Below are 21,811 nucleotides of genomic sequence, written 5' to 3'. Positions count from 1 at the left end.
TTGCTATTACTGTGCCACATGAATACAGTGCTGCACAAACACACACTTTCTGTCTCACATCTGGATTCAATCAGTTTCTAGCAATCCCCCAGCAGCCTTTCTAAAAGACAAGTAGGTTAGAGCAGCAGTGTCAAATATCTCTCAAACTCATTTGAATATCTACAGCATGTCTTTCTGGATGTCTGACTGCACAGTGTACAAAAAAAGAAAGCCAGACATCTATAGACGTTTGCTGCAAAGGAATTATTAGTTGAATTTTGAGTTTGGTGTGTTTGCGTTTATGCAAAACTGTAACAGTGTTTTGCGGATACAGTGTGTGGTCTATGTGCACACATGAATGCCGCCCTTGAGTATTACTAAAAGATGGCCTTAAGCCATTGCAGCACTACATAACAGGTCAAAACATTTTCAGTAACACCCCTCCTGTATTGCATTGAAAGCCTCTGAAGAAAGACCTTTTCTTGTGAATGTACAAAATCCTACACAGCCTAATGTTACTTCTCTAAGAATGGAGCCAAAAAAAAAGCAAAATCCAACAACAAACTGCCCTTAAGAACGATTAAGAAGGAAAGTAGGGAAAATAAAGATCAGAATCATCCAAATGTGCACTCTTCTAGACAATACTACTCTAAAGATCAGACATTAATGCCATTGCATGGTGAACATTAACTGGTCATGAGACAAGATTTGAGATTAAACTCTCCAGTTCCCATTTTTCTGTTATTCTTTTATCAAGAAATCAAAAAAGGAAGAACGACTGAATAATAGTCTACAAAGAGAAAACAAAGCACAGAGCCCCGCTTCCTTCTTACAGACTGCGGTCACCTTGCACAATGCTTTGGGTTTGGTTAGGGGACATTTGAGGCTTTCAGCATCAGCCTGCAACTCTTTGCTGCACAGCACACACACATTTTTCCACCCTGATCACTAAAAGCTAAGATACATTCAACTATGTGTGTACATTTTCTGTAGTGCTACTATCTACCTTTATGCCATGCAGTGTTTTTGTTTGTAACACTGTCTTGTAGTAGAGGGGGGAGTTGTTTAACCCCGAGTTGAGGGGAACTTTGAGTTTTCAGTTCCAGAAAAGAAGATCACTTTTACTCTTGAGTCGGTTACCATGGTAGCTTATTCTTTGAAACAAACGTGTTTTCTATGTTTTTTTTCTTCTTTCTACAAACTGAGTTTCTCAGTTTCCTCCCTTCCTGTGGTGTCTGTAGAAGGTTTGACACACCTTTCATTTCCTCATTCAGTTTGTATTGAAGTGCAGACAGGAGTGCAGTCATTTATAGAAGTTTCGGTTTGGGAAAGATTAAAGATTATAATCCCAAAGTTACCTGTTACCTGCTCTCTAGGTCCAGTCTTTACTATTGATACAAGACAAAGACAGGGTGATCTCTGTCCTCACATTCACATTTTAACTTTCTAGGGCTGAAAAGTTTACTGCAAGCTTCATTTTTATAATCACTCAAGAATAATGTCTCGTGTTGTGATTGGTCACACTGATGGAACATTCATATCCGTTTGGAGATTATGTGGATATAATAGGGCATTTACATTTACAGTGACAAATAACTTGGCCAGGGACAACTGCTATTCATTGTCAATGGAAACTCAGCATAGAGACAAAAGGACTCCAGTGACGTGACAGGAAAAAGCTGAAGAAAGCTAATGATGTGATATAATATGCTGTGATGGAGTTCAGCAGCAGGTGAACAAGAGCCAATCGGGATCATCTAGGTTCCACCAGAAACCAAAGCATTGAGTCAGGGAACTACCTGACATGAATGAATGTTAAACAAAACAAAGGGAAAAGCAGTTTCCTGTTTATTTACGTTGCCTTGAGAACTACACCTTCACCAGAGCCCAGTGTTTGTTGCTCTAAGTTTAAACAATCAGTAAGAGGCTAATTGTAAAGATTTAATTATCTAAAAACTGAACTCAATATCTACATACGTTTTTGTTTTTCTATATATAAATGTTACTTTTAACTTATTTAAACTTTTTAAATAAAATGTTTACATTTACTAAACAATAAAATATGACAACTGCTGTTAAGAAGTGATGCTGTTATTCACAGGTCTACAAATAAATGTTAATCATCCACTTAAATAATTAGGTCTAAAGGATTCCATTTATCACCCATTAAATACAATCCTGCTAAACAATCAATAAAAGCACAACATTGAATAAAATGTAACAGTGTTCAAACGTACTCAACTGAGGCTCTAGCACTGCTGCTGCGATTTTCAACTCTAAATGTGCTGTAAAGTGGCACATTAACAGTTCAATCTGCTCGATTAACCCAACCCGGATCAGCTTTTCTGGAACTGCAAACTGTTTCCATCACAGGGTTATCCAAATCAAGGTTCAGGACTAAGTTTAGAGTTTGTTAAACCTGCTTTCTGGAATAACCTCAAGGACACCCTCAACCACTGCTACTGTACATACACTGTTTACAAAACTGTGCTGGTCCTAGACCACCTGTAACCATGGTGACTGGTGAATGAAGGAGAGTATACTGTTTGATTGACAGGCTAATTTTTAATAAATGATGCCTGACCAAAAGGAAAAGAGAAAAGGAAGTAACTGCCTTTTTCTTTGATTACACCACACATTTGTCTTGGCAATGTTTGGATAAGCTTATGCGATGTCACCACATTTAACTTAATTCCTTTCATTGCTCACCAAGATCTTGTATTGAATTTAGGATCTTCACCAGCACCTCCCAAAGATTCTCGGGGTTAAGGTCTGCACTCTGATGGCCAATTCATGTGTGAAAATTATGTCTCATGCTCCCTTAATCCTGGTATTTTCATCTTGAAATATGCTCATGCCATCAGGAAGAAAAAATCAATTGAATGGGAAAAAGCTGGTCATTCAATACTTTCAGTCAGATGACGTCGTGTTGGCAGCTGAAACATGTTGATCACTGCAGCAATTATCTAATGGAAGGCTCCAAATCCAGTTGGTGACTTCTTTGTGGCCAGGCAGTGTATATTGATTCCTTTTCACAGGAGATGAAGTAAGACACTACCTGACAAGTTGTACATTCCTTCATGATAGTATGTATCTTGGCCACTTGCTATCCCTTGAGAAGTCAATGAGTAAGTGAGGGAGTGATTTTGGACACATAGTTGTGTAGCTGTGCTGTTGCTAAGAGTCAGTCCACACCTGATGTGGACATGACTAATGCAAACACATGTACATAACAGTGTATAAAGTTCTCATCACAGCAGTCTGTGTGTTCAGCAGTAGTGTGATGGGAAAGCATTTATTCACACAATATACACAGGAAATATCCTTCAGTGAAATCCATGAAGATATACAGTAACTCCACTGCTGATCCAAAGATACTTTCCAGAGGCATATAAATCATTGGTCTTGACAACAGCAGTCTCTTACTCTATGATTTGTCTCTAACAGGTCTTCCCACCCCTTCCTAATGAGGCTGAGATCGCACACACCAAAAAGCTGTTCAGACGCAGGAGGAATGACCGACGGTAATGACGCACACGAGTCTGCACATACACACATGCACATGGCACACACACACCTGCCTCAGTGAAAGGGAATGTTTTTTTATGAGTTGATTTCATGTGAACAGTGAACAGCCAATCTTATAGCCTTAACATGTCTTTCCAGCCAAAGCAATGTCAAGACAGGAATGCAGGCTCCACACCTCACTACTGACAGAAAAAAAAAGTAGACATTCAAGGCTTTTTCATGTTTAATAGGTCACCCAACAAAAATTAAGCTAGTTATTCAGTTACTCGTGTTTGCCCACAGTCCTCAGGCTTTCACTCCTTTTCTGACCATGGATTTAATTTTCATGCTTTGCAACATTTAACCTGTCATCCTCTTCCAAACGTCTAAACTCTGCCACCCTGGCACTCAATTTTGTGCTTGCACATCTGCTCTAATTGTACACCCTCTGAAATCTAATTTCACCCAAGTCTGACTGCATTGAAACCAGGTCCTTAAGAGGGAAAAAACATATCTCTCGTTCTCTCGCTCCCTGCCCTGATGTCACTGAAAACTGTTCAGTTGCTAAGAGACAAGCAAAGAGAAATATTTTGGTTGTATTTGTGGTTAGGAAATTTTAGCTATACAAATGGACAAAGGCACTTTCATCCTTGTTTTTAAGTACAGAGATTAATTGGTTCTGTTCAGAACTGCTGTGTTTGTGATGGGCGCAGAAAGAAAAGAAAAATATAAACTTAGACGAACAACAGTTTACTTATTAAAAATATTAACAAGAGGCATGCCTTGTCAGTACTCAGCTAATATTTGAGGGTTAACTAAATGTCAAGTTTTGCGTGTGTTAGTCTGTTTTGCGTGTGTTAGTCACTTGTCATGAAATTGAGCTGTCTGCAACCAGGAACTGTTCTTTAAGTTGTGTGTTATAAACTGTAGAACACAAAAAAAGAGCATGGTCTTGTGTTATATTCTTCCATACTCACAGAAGCTTAAACATTTTTTGCATATTTGGGAACAGCTGAAAAGGAAAAAAGTGAAACATAATGAAGTATAAAATAACACTGCCAAGTCCAATGTCCAATCATTAAGCAGAACTAATGGCAGAGTTCAGCCTTTTGATTAAGTCATAGAAAATACTAAGAAATACAACGCTTAAAGGGCGAATTCTTAAACTTATATATGTATATTTATTGCAGAGAAAATAAGAAACCACACAATTTCTTTGTATTATACTTTGTAATCTAAACACAGCTGGGTGAAGAAAAGTGAAATAAAATTTGTTGGAAGATGAAATATAAAGATAAATATTGATCCGTCTATATGTGCAAAGTGTGAGGGCTGTATTGAAGAAAGCGCACGACAGAAGAAGAGAGTGAGACTGAGTAAAGGAAAAGCGTAGGCTGGCTGTGGCAGGAAGGAAAAGAAAGGGGAGGTAGTGCATGTGTTTCTACTTTAGCAGGCACGTCAAGCAGGGCTGAAATTAGTTGTGATTTACTGGAATGTGCTGCTTACCGCTTTCTGCTACAAAACAGAAAGAGGGTAGAGACAGCACTAATATGCTTGCTCTTCTCCACTCTTTTGCTCTTTCTAAAAAAAACCTGTTAATTATTGAGGAGCTTATTGTGTCTGTATTGCAAGACGTGCCCTTTATAACATTTTCAATGTACTTTTTAGGTTTCACACATCATTGTTTTAACATGATAAGCTAAAAAAGAAATGTCAATTAAACTGCTAAAAAAAAAGCAGCACTAAATGCCACCACATGGAGCTCCAACTCGATGATCAAGATGTTTACTGTGTGTGCATCCACTAACGTGCTCAAGCAAAGGTACAGTAAACAGCAAACAGCAGGGGATGGATCATTACAGATTCATGACTAAATCTGTGTGTATGCACAAATCCGGAAATATACAGTCTTTTTGTCTGATTCATACAGATATGCGTGGTTCCAAGTGAATTCAATACACAAAGCAAACATAAATGAGCATTTCTATCCTGTTTTTGAATTGTTCATCAGTTGAGATTTGAATGGCGCTCTTTCAACCAGGTCTTGCTGCACCCTATTTTTCTGCAGTGGCTTCATGTGTAATGGTAATGGCTGAAAATGCATAATTACTATTTTCTTTTTTGTAATTTTGTCACACTTTGGGTAAAAAATGTGCCACATTTTTACTGAAACTTGACCAAAAATAATAACAGGCCGGCTGTGTGTCACTGGTGAGATTCTGTACAAACTCTCTACGCTATATCCTTAATTTGTTATACTGTAAGTACCTGTAAATCAACACCAACTGTGATATCAGTCAAAATCATTACACATCACCAAGAAGATTATAATGATTAATTTATGGTGCTTTTATTGAAAGAGACTTTGCAGCGGGCTTCACAAACGAAGATAAAAATCTAAAGATTAACACAAGGAAAAGGTAGCATGTAGATAAATCAGTAATTAATTGATAAATCAATTTTCAATGAGCCTTTGCTTAAAACCGCTTTACTGCTGTGTGGACAACAAAAATACCAAAGTGATGTTTAACTTTTATTGTAAATTACATCAGAATTTCCTCTTCTTCATAACGCCGGCAGCTATTGTATCTAAAGAACATACTTCTACTTGTTTTTCTGCACCTACTATGAACCCCTTGCTTTCGTGCTTTTGCTTGCAAGATTTTGTGGCCAGGATGATAGAGCTTTATTAACTGTAATCTCAGTTTTGATTTTGAATCTTAAAGACAAAACAGAAGTAATGCAGATGTTCAGATGGGCAGTCAAAGGCTTTCTCCCCACAGTTCATTAAAACAGTGTGTTGTGGCTGTGTTATCAACTGTCTGATCTGCAGGCTTCTCTTCCCCTCTGGGCCAATCAATTGTCTAGTCTGGGTCAGCCAGTGGTCCAATGGGTCCATGAGTTCACATCCACATCCATGTAGACACGCAGCAACAGTGCTGATCGATCATCAGCATCCTACCGCCCCCATCTTCATCATATCTGCTGATTCTTTTTACATTTTTAGTTCCCATGGCATTCTTCACCTCCTGTAGTTCTATACATATTGTCTGAATGATAGATACTCAGCTGGCAGATTATTAGGTAAACCCAGCTAAAACTAATGTAGTTTAACAGTCATGAATCCTCTCTTTATGAAGACAAGGTGTTGATTCAACTGTATGATAATGTACTGCATTTGTTTTACCTTGCTATACCTGATGATCTACCAACTGAGTGTAGTTATCAAATACTGTTTTTTGTTTGTTTGTTTCCCTCTTGCTTGCTCCTTTGTTTGCTCCTTCTATATATCTTTTAAAATGTCCTGTCTTCTCCTTCAAACAATCTACAAAAAAATTCCCATTTTCTACATATTGCTCTGCCCCTTCACTCCATTCTTCATGTATCTCTCATTCTCCATCCTTCACCTGCACTGCTGCATACGTTCCTCTCCTGCTTGTAGAGCGTTTGATCAGTTCATCAGAGACCACTTAACCATACTTCTGCCTACTGGCCCTGAGGGAAAGCGACAAGTCTCAGCCAGGTTAGTGACAAAATAAATCAGATGCAGATCTTAAATGGGGCCTGAACACATTTGACATTTAACAAACTGTAAATTGTATTTGATTAATTCTCCTCAACAAAGGCTCATCATCTGAAGGTCAGATGATTATTAATGAGACAAGTTTAAATTGCTTCTCCTGTTTTTCATTCTCCAACATTTTTCATTAAATAATTTCGGTTTTGCTTAAACATCTCAAAATTAGAAGTTATAATGAAAATAGAACTATTTAAAAAGGAACTCCTCCACTTTAACACCAAATACTAATTTAAATTTGATTAATATCTAGATGTTAGCAGGCTCTTAAAAAACTCGTTTGTTTACATGACTGATCACACCAGAGACTGTTTTTAAGTAACAAGATATTGTGAGATGAAATTTCATCAGTGGTTCTATCATTTATCCTTAATGCAAACAGCTCCTTGGCGCTAATGTGACTGATGGATGGTGCATCAGAGCTACATCAAAGATACTACAGAGCTCACACTCATTAAATATAATCAACATTTTATTACAATCCCATTCTTCACCTCTCTGCATCAGCAGCAGATCAGGATAAGACCTTATTGGAGTTAAGACTGTGTTCAAATGAATCATCATGGGGAACTGTGTGTGTGCTGCCCTCCATGTGGAAGACCAGGTCCTCCAGTAGGTTTCCTTAGGTCTCCTTAGGCTTAATCTGCCTACTTATGATATAAGAGAGACTAAGAGAGATCAGTCATGTTGGTTTAGACCGGGAGGAACTGGAACATGAACTAGACATTAATGGACAAAAGAGGGAACTGTTGGGATGCTACTACGCCAGTAATCCTAATGAAAGAGGGGTTACATGAACATTTACACTAACATTCAAACAACTAGTAGCTCAGTGTTCCAACATCCGCAAGAAGCAACTGTCACAACTAGAGATTGAGAGATGAGCTTCTCCCCCCCCCAACTGTCTGCTGCCTCACTGCTACCTTGGCGTCCTGGGTCATTTTTGAGTGTTTTATGTTTAATAAAGGTGGTTTGCAGTAACATAGTCCCACACACAGGTTAAATAGTGTATGTGCTTTTGTTCATCAACCTCCTTACATTATCTGTGTTTAATCAAGTATAAATCAAAAAGTCCAAGAAAATGCTTTTATGACAAATGACAGTCCTGACATTGATGAACTCAGGCAACAATAACGAAAGATGCCTTTCTCTGTTCGTCAATGCAGCCACCCACAAGACTAGCATAGGCCATGTTTTTATCTTTTTGTACAATCTTGAGCCAAAGAAACATTGTTCCTAGTTTTCAGAAAATCTCAAGTTGTTGTACTGTTTTAATAAATGACGACCACTGCCACCAAGTACAGATGCAAACATTATTTTTAGCACAGTGTCAAATACACACTCCTAATGTGATTATACAGTACATGCTACATGCCATCCTAATTGCAAGTATTGGCACAAGTGCTCTAATGTTGTGTGTAAATGTACTATGACTTTTCAGTCCTCATCATTGTAATCACTGGTTGTTCATAAAACCAAACATAAAAGGCACTGAATTTTTTTCTGCATCTAATTTGTTGTGGCTTTAGCAGTAACGTTCAGCATGTAATGTTGGCATTTTATGCTGAATTCAAGTTTTGTGTTATTAAAGACTTGTTTTTGTTTTTTGTTTTTTTATTATTATTTAATTTGGGACCTTGGGCAAAACAATATTTGGCAGCTCACTATTATCCATGTGCAGGCTACTTTACACTCAGTTCCGCAATATATATTTAACAATAGTATTAAATGGCAGATATTAATGAGGGTATGGGCCATTTAACAGAATTGAACCTCTGTATAATTAAGGTCACTTCATTAAGGCAGAATTTATTAATTTATTGCAGCATTTATGTTTTAGACAGTTCGCTTTTATAAACTAGCGACTGAGTGTATTTTTTGGTGTTAAACGCACCTAAGGAATTGACTGCATGTGAACAAAGATGAACTAGCTGTTGCTAGTTGAGTTTGTGCTAGTTCACAGTCTGAGGAAGAGAACAGGTTGCCTTCTCGGTGCCAGGGTGACTAATCCCCTGAACCATATGTCAATGGCTTGTCTAGCCCAGAGCCAGTGCAGAAAAGGACAGAGCTATGCAGGACAGGAAAACACAGACACACTGTGCTTCACCATGTAAGCAGACATGGGGCTTCTGATTTTATAGTTACAGTTATAGTATACAGAAGCTGTATCAGTATGAGTAGTAGTAATTTAAGAATAGCACAAGAAAATCGACTGTGACTACATGAGGAGTTGAAGATGAGTTAGTTTTAGTCAAAAAAGAACATTTTTTACACAAGTTCCAATGTAATTTGAGGAGGAACAATGGGTCTGAGAAGAGGTTTTAGGTCATCATAGTGCCAGTGTGATAAAGCTATAAACAAGCTGCTGCTACATCACCTACATGAAGCTAATTGAAACATGCCCTCATTCCAGGAGACAGCAGCGGTCTCAAGGAGGAGGAGGTGGTGGCGGAGGAGGGAAGAACCAGCCTCAGCAGATACTACAGCAGTCACCACAGCACCAGAGGGATCAATCGCAGCAGTGTCCGAACCAACAGCAGCAAAACTTAACAGAACTGTTAGATAACAGAAACAACAGTGTTGGCCGGCCTCCTCGCCAGTACCAAGGAGGACATGGACAACGCCAAGGAGGACCCCCACATCACGGATACAGCCAGAACCGGCGTTGGCACCACAATCAGAAAGGTCAGGGGCATGGACAAACAAACACTGCAGGTGACAAAGGAGTGCCACCAAGAACAACCAAAGACAGAGAGACTGAGAATGTAAAACCCAGTGATGAGCAGATCAAACCGCCTCAAGACGGCAGCAGGAAGAGTCCAGAAGAATCGCCTAAATTGGACTCATCACCCTTTACAAATTTTCTCCCAGATCTGACAGTTAATAACCCACCAGGAAGTGGGAAGGCAAGCGATAGCCAGTCAGAGAAGCCCAAAATCAGCTTGCTACAGTCGTCAAAGGAGAGGCTGAGGAGGAGACTAAAGGACAAGGTACTGAAAAGCTGCTTAGTGCCTGTCGGTCGGTATTAACGCACTCAGGACTAATATGCATGTGAGCACACGCTACCACTGGGTCTCATAATTACTTTCATCATGTTCACACACATACACATTAATTATACACATTAATATCGTTATTATACAGACATGTATGTACAAACGTGCTGCCTTGTGTGAGTAATTTGTTTACTTAGTTATTCTGCATTCAGATTGACACAAAAGACAGACAGGAAGGAGAGTACATGTTCTCCCTAAGGAGGTGAAGAAACTAATGCAGCATTAGCCATTTAACAGTTTTTGATGTTTTCCACTGTGTGCACTAAACTAACTAATCAGCCAACTGTGTTGCTGCTCCCAGCTCCCTTTTTCTACAGTTCTCGTTACCACCAGGAAGTTTGATTTGACAGCACAGGACTCCCCAGCAAACAATCGCCCTCTGGGATTAATAAAGTTTTTTGAATCTTGAATCAATAAGGCAGAAATTAATAAACATATCCTGAGCAATGCAAAAGAATCAGTAAACGCCATCTATTTGACTGGGGTGTGCTAAACTCTTTCTTTATTTTACAATAAATTGAAGGCATTTTTAGTTAGTTTTGTCAGTTTGTGCACTTTTGTCCTTTATACTATGGTAAAACTTATAGATGGATGACCAAATCAAAATAGGATGAAGCGTCTTGGATTCATGACACAAGCCACTGATTGTGATTCTTTCATGCTGTTGATGGATGAGAAAAGTGAGTGTGCTTTGTTAGCAAAGCGATTCCAAACCTGGGGTAATTAAAAGGACGTTTGACAAATTAGGTTACACTATTCTGACAGTTTAGTCAAACCTGTTACAATTGAAAATTGCCTTATCACGAGTCGCTTACATGATATCCTGTCCTGCTTCAGGAAGAGGCACGTGTGGAGGCATCAGGTTCTGGGTCACAGAGTATGGACCGCCTGGTGGACCTTCTCAACAGCATGAGGAGCAACAGCAGTGGGGTAGAGCAGCAGCTGGCCTCTTTCATGGAGGAAGCACAGTGCTCTGCGCGGTCCGAGGAAACTCTAGCTCAGGTGGTCTACACAATCTACTCAAAGGCCGTGTCAGACAGAAGCTTTGCCGCTACAGCCGCCAAGCTGTGTGACAGGATGGCGCTGTTCATGGTGGAGGGGACCAAGTTCAGATCCCTGCTCCTGAACATGCTGCAGGTAAGAGTGCTGGCAAGATGGAGGTTCTTTCTGAGAAAACTAAATTCTGTTCTTTGAAAGACTCCAAGACCTTAATGTAACTTGAATCAACATGTTCTAAAAACACCCTTTTAAATGTCATTGCCAGAAGCACTTGTACATCCTTTCTTCTCTGGAGATGTTTTGCCACACTTGTAATTTTTTTTATACTGTATGTTAAACAAAGTCCTCTGTAATCTCAGCAGTTTCATTCAACCTTATTTTTATGAGAAAGCACTTACAGGTGGAAGCCAACTGTGTGTGTGATGTTGTAAATGTCAGTGTGCAAGGTAGCTAATCTAAACACCCAGAAGAGAGAGGTCTGTCCTTACACTACCCCCACCCTGCATCCATTCACTTAAGCGAAGCAGGCTGGGGGAGTGGGACAGTTCCAGTCTTGCACCCATGATGACAACATTCTCTCAGCCGTTACACATTTCACTGCCCCCTTCCTGTTCCCCATCCACATGCCTCGTGAGATCTCTATTCCCCTGCGCCCCCATCTTATCGCCTCCCCTCACCCAGAACGGCACGGGCCAGTGCATCGCTACCTCTACCTGGTACTCTTCCTACCTCCCTCCCTCTCTCACCACACTCCTCCCTTTCATCCCTGGCTCCATCCTGGGAGCCAGACAGCCTCACCCGAGAGGCAGACAGTCTAGGAGTAGGCCACAAGACACGCTGTCTTGAGGTGACATTCAAGCTCTAAATGTTAACCCACCTGCTGCCTCTCGGTGTCTGTTCATTTCACTCATTTCATTCCTACTCCTCTCTCTATCTGCAGACGCTCTTTCAGTTACACTTCTCTCTCTCAGCTCTTCCGTTTTTGTTTTCAAATATTTTCTTTAAATGTTGAGATTTTTATCGCAGAGTCGACAGTAGTGAATCCTTTCTTAATCCTTTTACACCCTCTCCCCACTTTTTTATTTACTCCCCCTGTGTCACAGCTGTGTGGTCCCCCTCTACTTCTTTTATTTCTCACTTTAATTCCCACTTCCCAGCCGGCATTGACCCCCTCCTTGTGTTTGACATTTTAGTTTTTTTTGCTTTAAAACATTTTAAATGTCATAAGTGGGCCCATGAAGGCAGTCATTAATGATGTTGCTTCCAGACCCCTGGATCTCAATATGGGGGCAATTACAGTGTGACTGCACTGCTTATTAAAAGAGGCATACTGGTTTATTGTTGCTTTGATTAAACATAACCAGACGTTAACCTATGAGAATTAATCTGTAGTTAGCAGGGCTTTTATTTTTTTATTTTTGTTGCTATCATGTCAGTCATCCTTTTAGTTTAGTTGCTACAGTAGATGTGTATATATCCCCCTTCTGCTAGTTTGTTGCTCAAGTGTCAAATACTATGGCCATGTCCGTCTGGGTTTAATGGTTGTGTGTAGATGTGTTTTAGTGTATGTGGTATGTTTGTTTTTGAGTGTTAGTGAGTTTTCTGTTGGATCCATTCAAGTGTATCTTCGGTGTACATGTCTATGAGAATATAAGCTGTTCTACTAAGTGCATTTCCAGTGCTCTTCAGTCCACAGTTGCACAGTGGTGCGCTGGGACAACATGAAGTAGAACGAGTTACTGACTGTTTAACAGTTCAAAGTTTCAGTTTAACCTGAGGTATAACATCTTCACAACTGCGCATTAAGCATTAACCCATATTAACCTCAACTACTTTTACAGCACTGACATAGTTCACTACTCTTCAGTTCCAAACCACATTAACATATTCTCCTTTACTTCTGGTAGATGAAATAAATTTTATGAATTTGTTTAATGTGTTTTTCAACTGCTTTTTGGCTTTAAGTACCTTAAGCTGCAAGGTTAATATGTGTGCCTCCTACAAAAACTCTCCCATCACAGAGATAGATGTTAATGATTACCTGCACTGCTGATGAATTTGTAAAACACTTAAATATCCACCTACCTACCACCTACTTAAAACCTGTACTACACATTTACAAAAGCAGTTGTTTCACTGTATTTCCTAAACTAAATCTGCATCTCTTTGTCCCCCCGCCTCCAATCTATTACATCTCCACATTCCCACAGAGGGATTTCTCACGTCGTGAGGAGCTCCGGCAATCAGATGTGGAAAGTTGGTTGGGTTTCATCACTTTCTTGTGTGAGGTGTTTGGTACCATGAGGAGCAGCTCCGGGGAGCCATTCAGGGTCCTGGTGTGTCCCATCTACACCTGCCTACGAGAGGTCTGTATCCAGATCCACAGCCTGTTTATACATGAGTATGCTAATAGCCAGTCGTACGAGCCCATCTACATAAACTTGTTAGAGGACAGTGTTGAGCTGTGTGTGTACCGTGCCTGTTTAGAGCGATACATACACAAGCCAGAGTTTCCTGTTTTTGGCCAGACCTAGTCTAGACTCTAGACACCACAGTGGGCTTTGGTTAGTGGTGCAAACAGTCAGGACAGTATCAGTTCCAGGAAAATGTGTGACCCCAGGTTCAGTTCTCATCAGCTGTCATGCTCTGACACACACTCTACTGGTCACCATAGTAACCATTAAGGGTAGCCGCAGCAGAAGCACAGCGACACAGAAGTGGTTAACAACAGATGGAATATTGAAAGAGGAAGCAAGTGAGGAGGGGGGAGTGAAGAAGAGGTGAGAGGAAGTAAAGGAGACTGTGGTCAGGTCGACAGTTAGTGCAGGGGAAGTTTACTCAAGGCATGACAGGTACAAGGGAAAATACGTTTTCCCACCTCTGTCCACATCTCAGCCGGTCTGGCACTCAGCACACACCCTCAGAACAAATACAACTATCACAAACAACCCTGTCTGATCATACGTGCAGGACATCATCTGAGCTTGTTAAAGACTTGGCAGCATGACCTGTCACAAAAACAACACACCTCCATTCCATTCCATTCCAGAATCAGCAGCATCACATTTAGCCTGATGATGCTTTATGACAGAACACACCTGTGAACAATGTCAAAATATTTGTATTGTACCCAGAGTGTGTATCTGCATAGCTGCGGGACTATGATCAATTGTTCCAGATTTTTATCTCAGTGCTATTTTCACTGTCCTGTAGTAACACGTAGTTGTTAGATTCCAGCTACAAACTATGTGCCGTTGTGTGCGTTCGCCTCTTTGTGTGTCAGCAAGTAGGTTTGCATATGCAAGCATATGTGCCTACACATGTATGTTTGACTGTGAATTTGCAGCAGATGTCTACAGTAGAGTACAAAACAGGATAAGGTAACAACCAAGATGTTTGCGTACACACGACAACTGTATGTACAGACACAGCAAGTTATTAATCAGTAATCTGATCTGTTGACTGACATCACCTACTACAGGCTGTAATATTCTTTAGTCTAAAATTTGAAAAATTGCTGTGATGACTAATAGCATTTCTAATCGTTTCTGGCTCCTCTATTGACTATTGTTAAATTTGTCATGTTTTACTTCAGCTGATATCTTACAGCTGACATGAAGCTCTGCAGTGTGAAATCCTTTCTTTTACACGTATGACATGTTTGTGTATGGAACATTCCTACAAATGAAGCAGAACAAGCAGCCTTATGTGGCAATTTTAGTGCCATTGATTATGCAAATGATAAAATCTCAGGAGCACATGCCTCCACATGAACAGGCGGTATTCATGAGTCTAAATCAAGCAATTTACAACAACTTTGTGCAGCTCCACAGTTTGCTGAATCTATGAACACTTGTATGAACAGACTTCACATATGTCAGAGAAGCATAACAACAATATACAAATGTTCATGTATGAGGCCCAAAGTGTGTTGTTGAATGCATTTTAATTAGGACTACTAGTAGTACATGTATATATTAATGATTATCAACATCATTATGAAAAATTGTATTATAATAAAGACTTTTACCATATGGTCTCACTATACAAAATTTGTGTAAGCAAAGCTTTGTATGCATTTTCTTTTTTTATTTGGCTTGCTACTGTTCGAACATGTTACTGTGGTTACATAGGTGGTTGAGAAACTTTGTGGTGAGTATAAATTTAGAACAGTGAATTAGCCAAACAACATGTTCACTGAACAGTTTAAATACACCTACTCCAGCAAATCATACACAAATTATTATCTCAGACCATGTTATAAAATATGTAAAACAAAGTCTATTCGTTTGCACAGCTAATGGATAAAGCTAGAGTCTTACAATATTTGTATTTTATTAAGAGATGGCTTTCCTAAGGAGGATTAGTCCTACATAGCACAATGGCTCTGGAAAATCATAAGGCAAGGTAAGCAGGGCTCTTGAGTTGACAGATAAACCCCTATTTACTGAAACAATTTGCAACCACAAAGGCCTTCGTCAGGATATTGGTTGGCAGTGGTACACTGCAAAGAGCATGCACACAACACGCTGTGTCTGGTAGTAACACCAAGAGCTATTTATATTATGCTTTAGTATCTCTCTGAAAGCCAGCACAGACCCTCAGAGTCAAAGACAATTAACTTAATATTTACTAAAACAGTGATCACGGATATGTGTTTCTGCTTTGTAAATCTGTGCCTTGTTATTCTATGCATCGAGGACTTGATGCACAGTAATATAACTTTTTGCTTTAAAGCAGTAACATACAGCACTGATGAGTAACAGTATGTACTACAGTACGCAATGTAACTAAGGGAAGTGCTGGTTCTGACGCTAGACCTGCTGTTGCTATGCAACAATTGGAAACCCAGTTAAAATTGAAGTAGTCATAATTTTAACAGAGCACTCTGCGTGTCATAAGTGTCCTGATAAAACATGTTTTTCTCTCAGCACTCGTACGTCCTCTCTCGTTTGAGTCAGACAGGTTTCAACCTATACAAACATGCATGTTTGTATAGGTTGAATGAATGAAGCCAGAAACAGATACAGCTTCAGCAGAAAATCTAAATGAGTAACCATGTTTTTCTACTTGACTTCGTTTAGTCACTGGAGGTGTTGTTATTGTGGTTGCATTTCTTTCATTCAAATGCCTTTTGAAAATAAAAATCACATGGAATACTGAGTTATCCCAATGTAGTGAGCTAGGCTCTCACCTATTTGCTTAGTTAAATCCAGGTGGTGACTTTCTTTTTGGGCACAGGCAGAGTAGAGGCGAGCGTGTGAATTAGAGAACAGCGCGGGGAAAAAAAGCTGTTGAAATGGATAGGAGAAGTGATGATAGACGAGTACAGACCATTTTAAATGTATTGAGCAAAATTTCACCCTGGACTCCCCAGAGACCTCATTATGAGCTAATGCTGCTTGTCACATACTTCTCCTACTCTGGGAACGATGAGACTTGAGTTCCCGCATCAAACAGACACACTGTCACCACACCCGTCTAAGTATACAGAGGAGCTGACGTCTGCACAACCGCTGGGCCTGAATGATAGGTGGAATATCATTAAGCTTACACTGTGGCAATAAGCATCCAGCTCATATTGAATGAAGATCATAGCATTAGGTGGTGGAGATCATTTTCCTTTTTTCGCAATTATGAAAAATCAGACAGACAGGAACATAGAAACTAGTTTCTCTTGTTCTACCTTCCAGAATTGTTGTGCCAGTCGTGTGCCCATCTGTGCATGAGGCCAGGATGAGGGAAAACTAGTTAACATGTTTACAATCTGTGCTGTTTGTTTATGTGCACAGTATGTGTGTGTATCTGGATGTACAGTATTATGTGCATTAGGCAATCTGCAATATATGATGGTTTGCTAGCTTGCCGAAATGCCTATTCCTGGTCTGTTGTCTTCCAGGATTTAAAATGTTAATCATGAAAAAATATTTATGTGGGATTAGTGTTTGTCTTTATTCCTTCACTTGTCAACTGATTACCACGAACACTTGCATTTGCTTAATCTCCCCATGTGGCCTACATCTTAGCACATACTTTATATTTATTTACAGTATCTGTGTCTTGTTCACTCACTGCGTTTTATTTTGTCTTATTTTCCTGTAGTATTCTGCACCGTCTCAGTAAATTTACTCAGTGCCTCTTGTCTCTTACAGCTGTTGGAGTCTACAGATGTAAAAGAAGATGCAGTCCTCTGCTGCTCCATGGAGGTACAGACCACACACTCACTCAAAAATACACATACTAGTTTTGGACTGAAGCTAGAGGCACATTTGAAATTTGTGTAAATTAATTAAAAATAGTAAAACCGAACTGTGAGATCCTGCAGTCTGGAGTTGAGACCAACTCGGCAACTCTCCTCCATATTGTGAAATCTTATCTCAATCTCAATTACAATATTAACTGTAACCTTTTGGCCACAAGTCACGTCAGCATAGTGCTGTAAGTCGAACACAGTAAGCCTTAAAATAATCAAATGCTAAATACAAAACTTATTAAGTCACTAAAAATTCAGTTACGAATAAAACATTTCCTTCCCAGCAGGATCTGTGATCCATATTTTATCATTCACCTGAATCAGTTTAAGCTGGCATCATGTATTGTGGTTCGTGCTTGTTCTGTTTGTACATTTATGTAAGATGCCCATGTTACTGTCATTGTGCAACTATTCTGCATTGTCAATATCATAATATTGACTATAAAACAGTATTTATCTCAATACTGTAATACAATATGGCAAAAATAAGACCTAAAGATAAAATAGGAGAATGGATGATGCCCAGATTCAAATGCAACCACAACCTTTGCTGTCTTGATTTTTTTTTTTTTTTTTTTTTTTGTACCAGACAGACACACAGAGCTCTATAGCCAGAGGGTGTGTGAACCTTTGTTGTCTGACTGTATCCACAGTAACAAACACACTTTCTCTGACCTCCTGCCTCTTCACTCCCTTGCTTTTCTTTTTCTCTTCACCAGTTGCAGAGCACTGGGCATCTCCTAGAAGAGCAGCTCCCCGAGATGATGACGGAGCTCCTGGCAGCTGTCAGGGACAAAATGCTTTGTCCGACTGAATCTCAGCTGACCCGCTCTCTCCTCATGGAGGTCATCGAGCTGCATGCACATCGCTGGAGCCCCCTGGAGGCTCTTACCACCCAATACTACAACCGTACCATCCAGAAGCTCACCACCACTGCCTAGGTGCCAGCTCCCCCAGGAGGAGAGGAGACATTTTCCAGTTGAGCATCAGTCTGCTCTGCTAGTTTTACCATAAACCAGGAATTGAATGATAACGTCACTATCTTGACGAAATAAACACATGCTTTATGTGTTTCTTAAAACATAACTGTATAATTTCTCTAAGATAGGTGACCACTGGCACAAACAAGCCACACACTGGCCATCAAACAGCCTGACAATAGTGAAAAGTCCATTTGACACAGCTTTGAGAAACACTAGCAAATCGGTGGCCACTAGTGGTGTGCTTGGCCACATAGGGCCTGGCAACTCGCCTGGCTGTTTATACTGAGGGATAAAGGAGGGGAACGACAAAAGAGTGGGGTCACACCAGGGAGAGGAGGAGAGGCCAGCAGCCTGTCTGTAGGGAATAGAGAGATCTGTCCCCAAAGATGAATGGAGGAGGGAGGGAGGTGGTCAGTGTAGTCCGTGTCAGTCTCTTCATTGTCTTCATTTGCCCCACCACCCTCCCCTTCCCTCTGTCTGTTTCTCCTCCCCCCTCTTCTGTCTCTCAGTCAGCCCCTGGGGTCTGTGTGGCTGATAAAAGAGAGAGGAGGAGGCAGGGAGTAGACACGGTGCTGTCTGTCTGAGCTGTCTGCCCCGCCGGGCCAGGGGACCAGGTCAAAGGGCCTCACTGTGGACCTCCCTGGCTCCCACAGCTTCCCCCCTGCCTTTGTCTCCCAACCTCCCCCTAGACCACCTCCCCCCAGCAGGAAACCTTTTTGTGGGGATGAGACAGCAGGCCTGCTGGGCCAGGCGGGGCTGAGGATAAGGATCAGGCTGGCTAGAGTAGGGTGGCAGATGGCTGCTTGAGCCCCTGTGAGACGACACACTCCTAACACACCGAGCTCCCTGCTCCCTGAGCTCAGGCCACTGTTTCCAATAGAAGCAGCAGAAATACTGCAGTGTGGAAGGGGTGGGAGGCAGCATTAGAAAAGCATTAAAACGGAGACTGCCGTCTGATAATTCTTTTGTTTTTGAACTGCAGGGGAATGTCTCTTCTCCTCTGTTCAACCATGCATGTTTAAGCTTTGTTAACTACATCATTGATGTTATTTTTTTAAATCATTTATTATTTTTAATAATTGCATTATGAAGTCTTGTTTTTATGATAAAACATATATATGAGATACTATAGTGGTAGGCCTTATTGCACAGGTTTGATTGGTTTTGCACAGTTTTGAGGCAATGTACTTCAGAGTCTGAATTTGAGTGTTTGTGGTATTAACATAAAAAAATCTCAGTAACAAGAGAAATGGGTTGAGCATAGTGAAGGATTTTAGAATGTTTTAATGGACTAGTGGCCTTGTCAATTATCCATTTTCTAGGAGCTCTCTTGTTTCGGGCCTACAAGGCCAGTGGCAGCAGGGAGCATGTTGAGGACTAAACAGTGGGACCTATTGACATTGTTCTGTTGGAAAAATTCTGTGACAAAAAAAAAAAAAAAAAGGCACACGGAGAAACAGAAGGAAAAAGCTTCTTTAAAATTCTCTCCTACTTAAGCCATTCTTTGCAGTGAACATTTTGCAAGTGTTTAATATCGACTGTATTTGATCTTGCTTTGTTCCTGAGAAAACTATTAACCTGTGTATTTGAAGATGACAGTGATGAAGAGAAGAAATTCTTATTGTATGACCTCATTAGCTTGTCATATGTGACCTTTATTCCAGCTAACGTGTGTGCTATGATATTGACGTACCAAGCCAATCATGTACCATTTGTAAATGGGCTCTACATATAATCTGCATACAATATATTTACAAAATATTTAAAATATTAAAATAGAGGGGGGTAGTGCAACAGAGATGTTACACATAGGGATGTAGCTGCTAGAAGTCAGCCTTCCATGCATTTGAATCAGGAATTAACTCATTGTTTTGGAGTAGACACACACGTGCACGTGTGCATGTGTACATGTTCAGTTTCCCATTGAATCTCTGTGGGCAGTTTTAAGTTTTTATATAATTTCCTGTCTTGCATCAAGAATTAAGATCCTGTGTGGTAGGAGCACACAGCAGAAGATGAGTTGGATGAGAAAGGTGATTTAAAGCTTACAAGTTTTCCGAGGTGTAGCCTTATCCTCTGACTAGTGCGTTTGTCAGCTCGTGAGTTTATTGATTATTGTCTTTTGTTGTCTTTATTTTACGTCTAGGTTTTTATTTAAATTATATTTAGCTCATTTATATATGTCTAATTTTCCCTTCTCGTGGGTTTTTCAAGACATCTGAAACAGATGTGATACCTAGCTTGCTGGCAAGTGTGTAAGTAAGGTATTACTGTGTTTTAGTTTATGAAAGGTAACATTAAATAAAAAATAAAAAAAAGAAACATTGGTCAATTTCCATTATGCAAACAGTGGATTGCTCTCACAGCAGATGGGGAAAGGTGGGGTTTGCCCCCCTGTATTCTGTGGGACTGGAGCCTCCTCACCCCACGTGCTCTTAGACCCCTCTGTTTGGGTCACATGACTCGCTTAACGATTGAATGAGACGCACCTTCATTTGCATATTCTCATGAATATTGAAAAACAAGGCTCTGGTTAGTGCACAAACAAAATGTGGACTGGTAATATTGGATCATCTGCAAGCTTGTTTTGTTTTGTTTTTCTAAGCAACTGAAAAATAAACAGGAAAAAAACAAGATGTGACAGAACAAACTGTGGCGTGTTTTCTGTCTGTTCATTTATCAGCATAGTCACATGGACGTCCGTGTGCCATCATAAAGACATTCACATATCAAAGTAACACAATGGTGTACAGACAGTTTCCTCTGCCATTAGCAGACAGACTGCGGAACTAATCTTGGCACCACAGTAGGTCATTATACTAAATTCATACATGTGCACACTCCTTATTTACATGTCTTTGCTGTTACATCGTCACACATTAAACCAACCAGACCAAAGAATTTTAACAGCACCGTGTGTCAGCCAGTGTTTCAACATGTCCTTGGCCAGAGATTTGCCTTTGGTTAGCTCTGACACATGGCTGGGGCACCCTAACTCTTGGCTTCCCAACGGGAGCTCTGAGTGCTGCAGTTGCCTCTCAGGACCCCTTCCCTAGAAACTATGGGGTGTCCTTCAGCACTCGTCCATAAGAATCAACATAATCCCATGTGTCTAAAGAGTCAAATGCATTCGATAGAGTGAAACAGTAAATTTGCCAATAACACAAGAAGCTTTCTTATTCTCTGTCGTGTCCTTGACAGGTTTATGACAGTTGTATTTAGAAACGTAACGTGTGTCAGCTCCTTTTTTATCCAATACAAACAAGGGCAAAGGGGATACATCGTGTAAATGACCAACTCATGCAGCAAAAGCAGCGTAAAGAAAGAAAGAAATTACTCAGCTGCTGTAGTTGGAGTGGAAAAACTAAGAGTGGGTGTGTAAGAGTGAAATAAACAAGAAACACTAAAGGATTCACCACGTTTGAAGCTGCACTGTGACAGTATTTTATGATTAAAT

General features: G+C 40.3%; 1 protein-coding gene and 1 long non-coding RNA gene across 4 annotated transcripts in view; one reads left to right on the top strand and one right to left on the bottom strand.

Moving 5' to 3' along the window:
* The window catches only part of ctif (CBP80/20-dependent translation initiation factor), a 41,877-nt gene extending 21,021 nt beyond the window's left edge, over window positions 1-20,856 (top strand). For 2 of the 3 annotated variants that reach the window (XM_026354400.1, XM_026354401.1), the window contains exons 8-14: window positions 3,427-3,503; window positions 6,929-7,009; window positions 9,477-10,053; window positions 10,957-11,256; window positions 13,329-13,484; window positions 17,271-17,324; window positions 18,091-20,856. In XM_026354400.1, coding sequence (XP_026210185.1) covers window positions 3,427-3,503; window positions 6,929-7,009; window positions 9,477-10,053; window positions 10,957-11,256; window positions 13,329-13,484; window positions 17,271-17,324; window positions 18,091-18,312 — 1,467 coding nt within the window. In that variant the 3' untranslated portion in view covers window positions 18,313-20,856. The remainder of the gene's footprint in view (window positions 1-3,426; window positions 3,504-6,928; window positions 7,010-9,476; window positions 10,054-10,956; window positions 11,257-13,328; window positions 13,485-17,270; window positions 17,325-18,090) is intronic. The other variant, XM_026354402.1, reaches the window with a different exon arrangement.
* The window catches only part of LOC113158478, a 42,846-nt gene that overhangs the window by 4,791 nt on the left and 16,244 nt on the right, over window positions 1-21,811 (bottom strand). The window lies entirely within an intron of this gene.

Source organism: Anabas testudineus, chromosome 12, assembly GCF_900324465.2.
Source record: "Anabas testudineus chromosome 12, fAnaTes1.2, whole genome shotgun sequence".
NCBI classification, from domain to species: domain Eukaryota; kingdom Metazoa; phylum Chordata; class Actinopteri; order Anabantiformes; family Anabantidae; genus Anabas; species Anabas testudineus.
The sequence above is the reverse complement of the archived record's forward strand: the minus strand, read 5'-3'. Positions and strand labels throughout refer to the sequence as shown.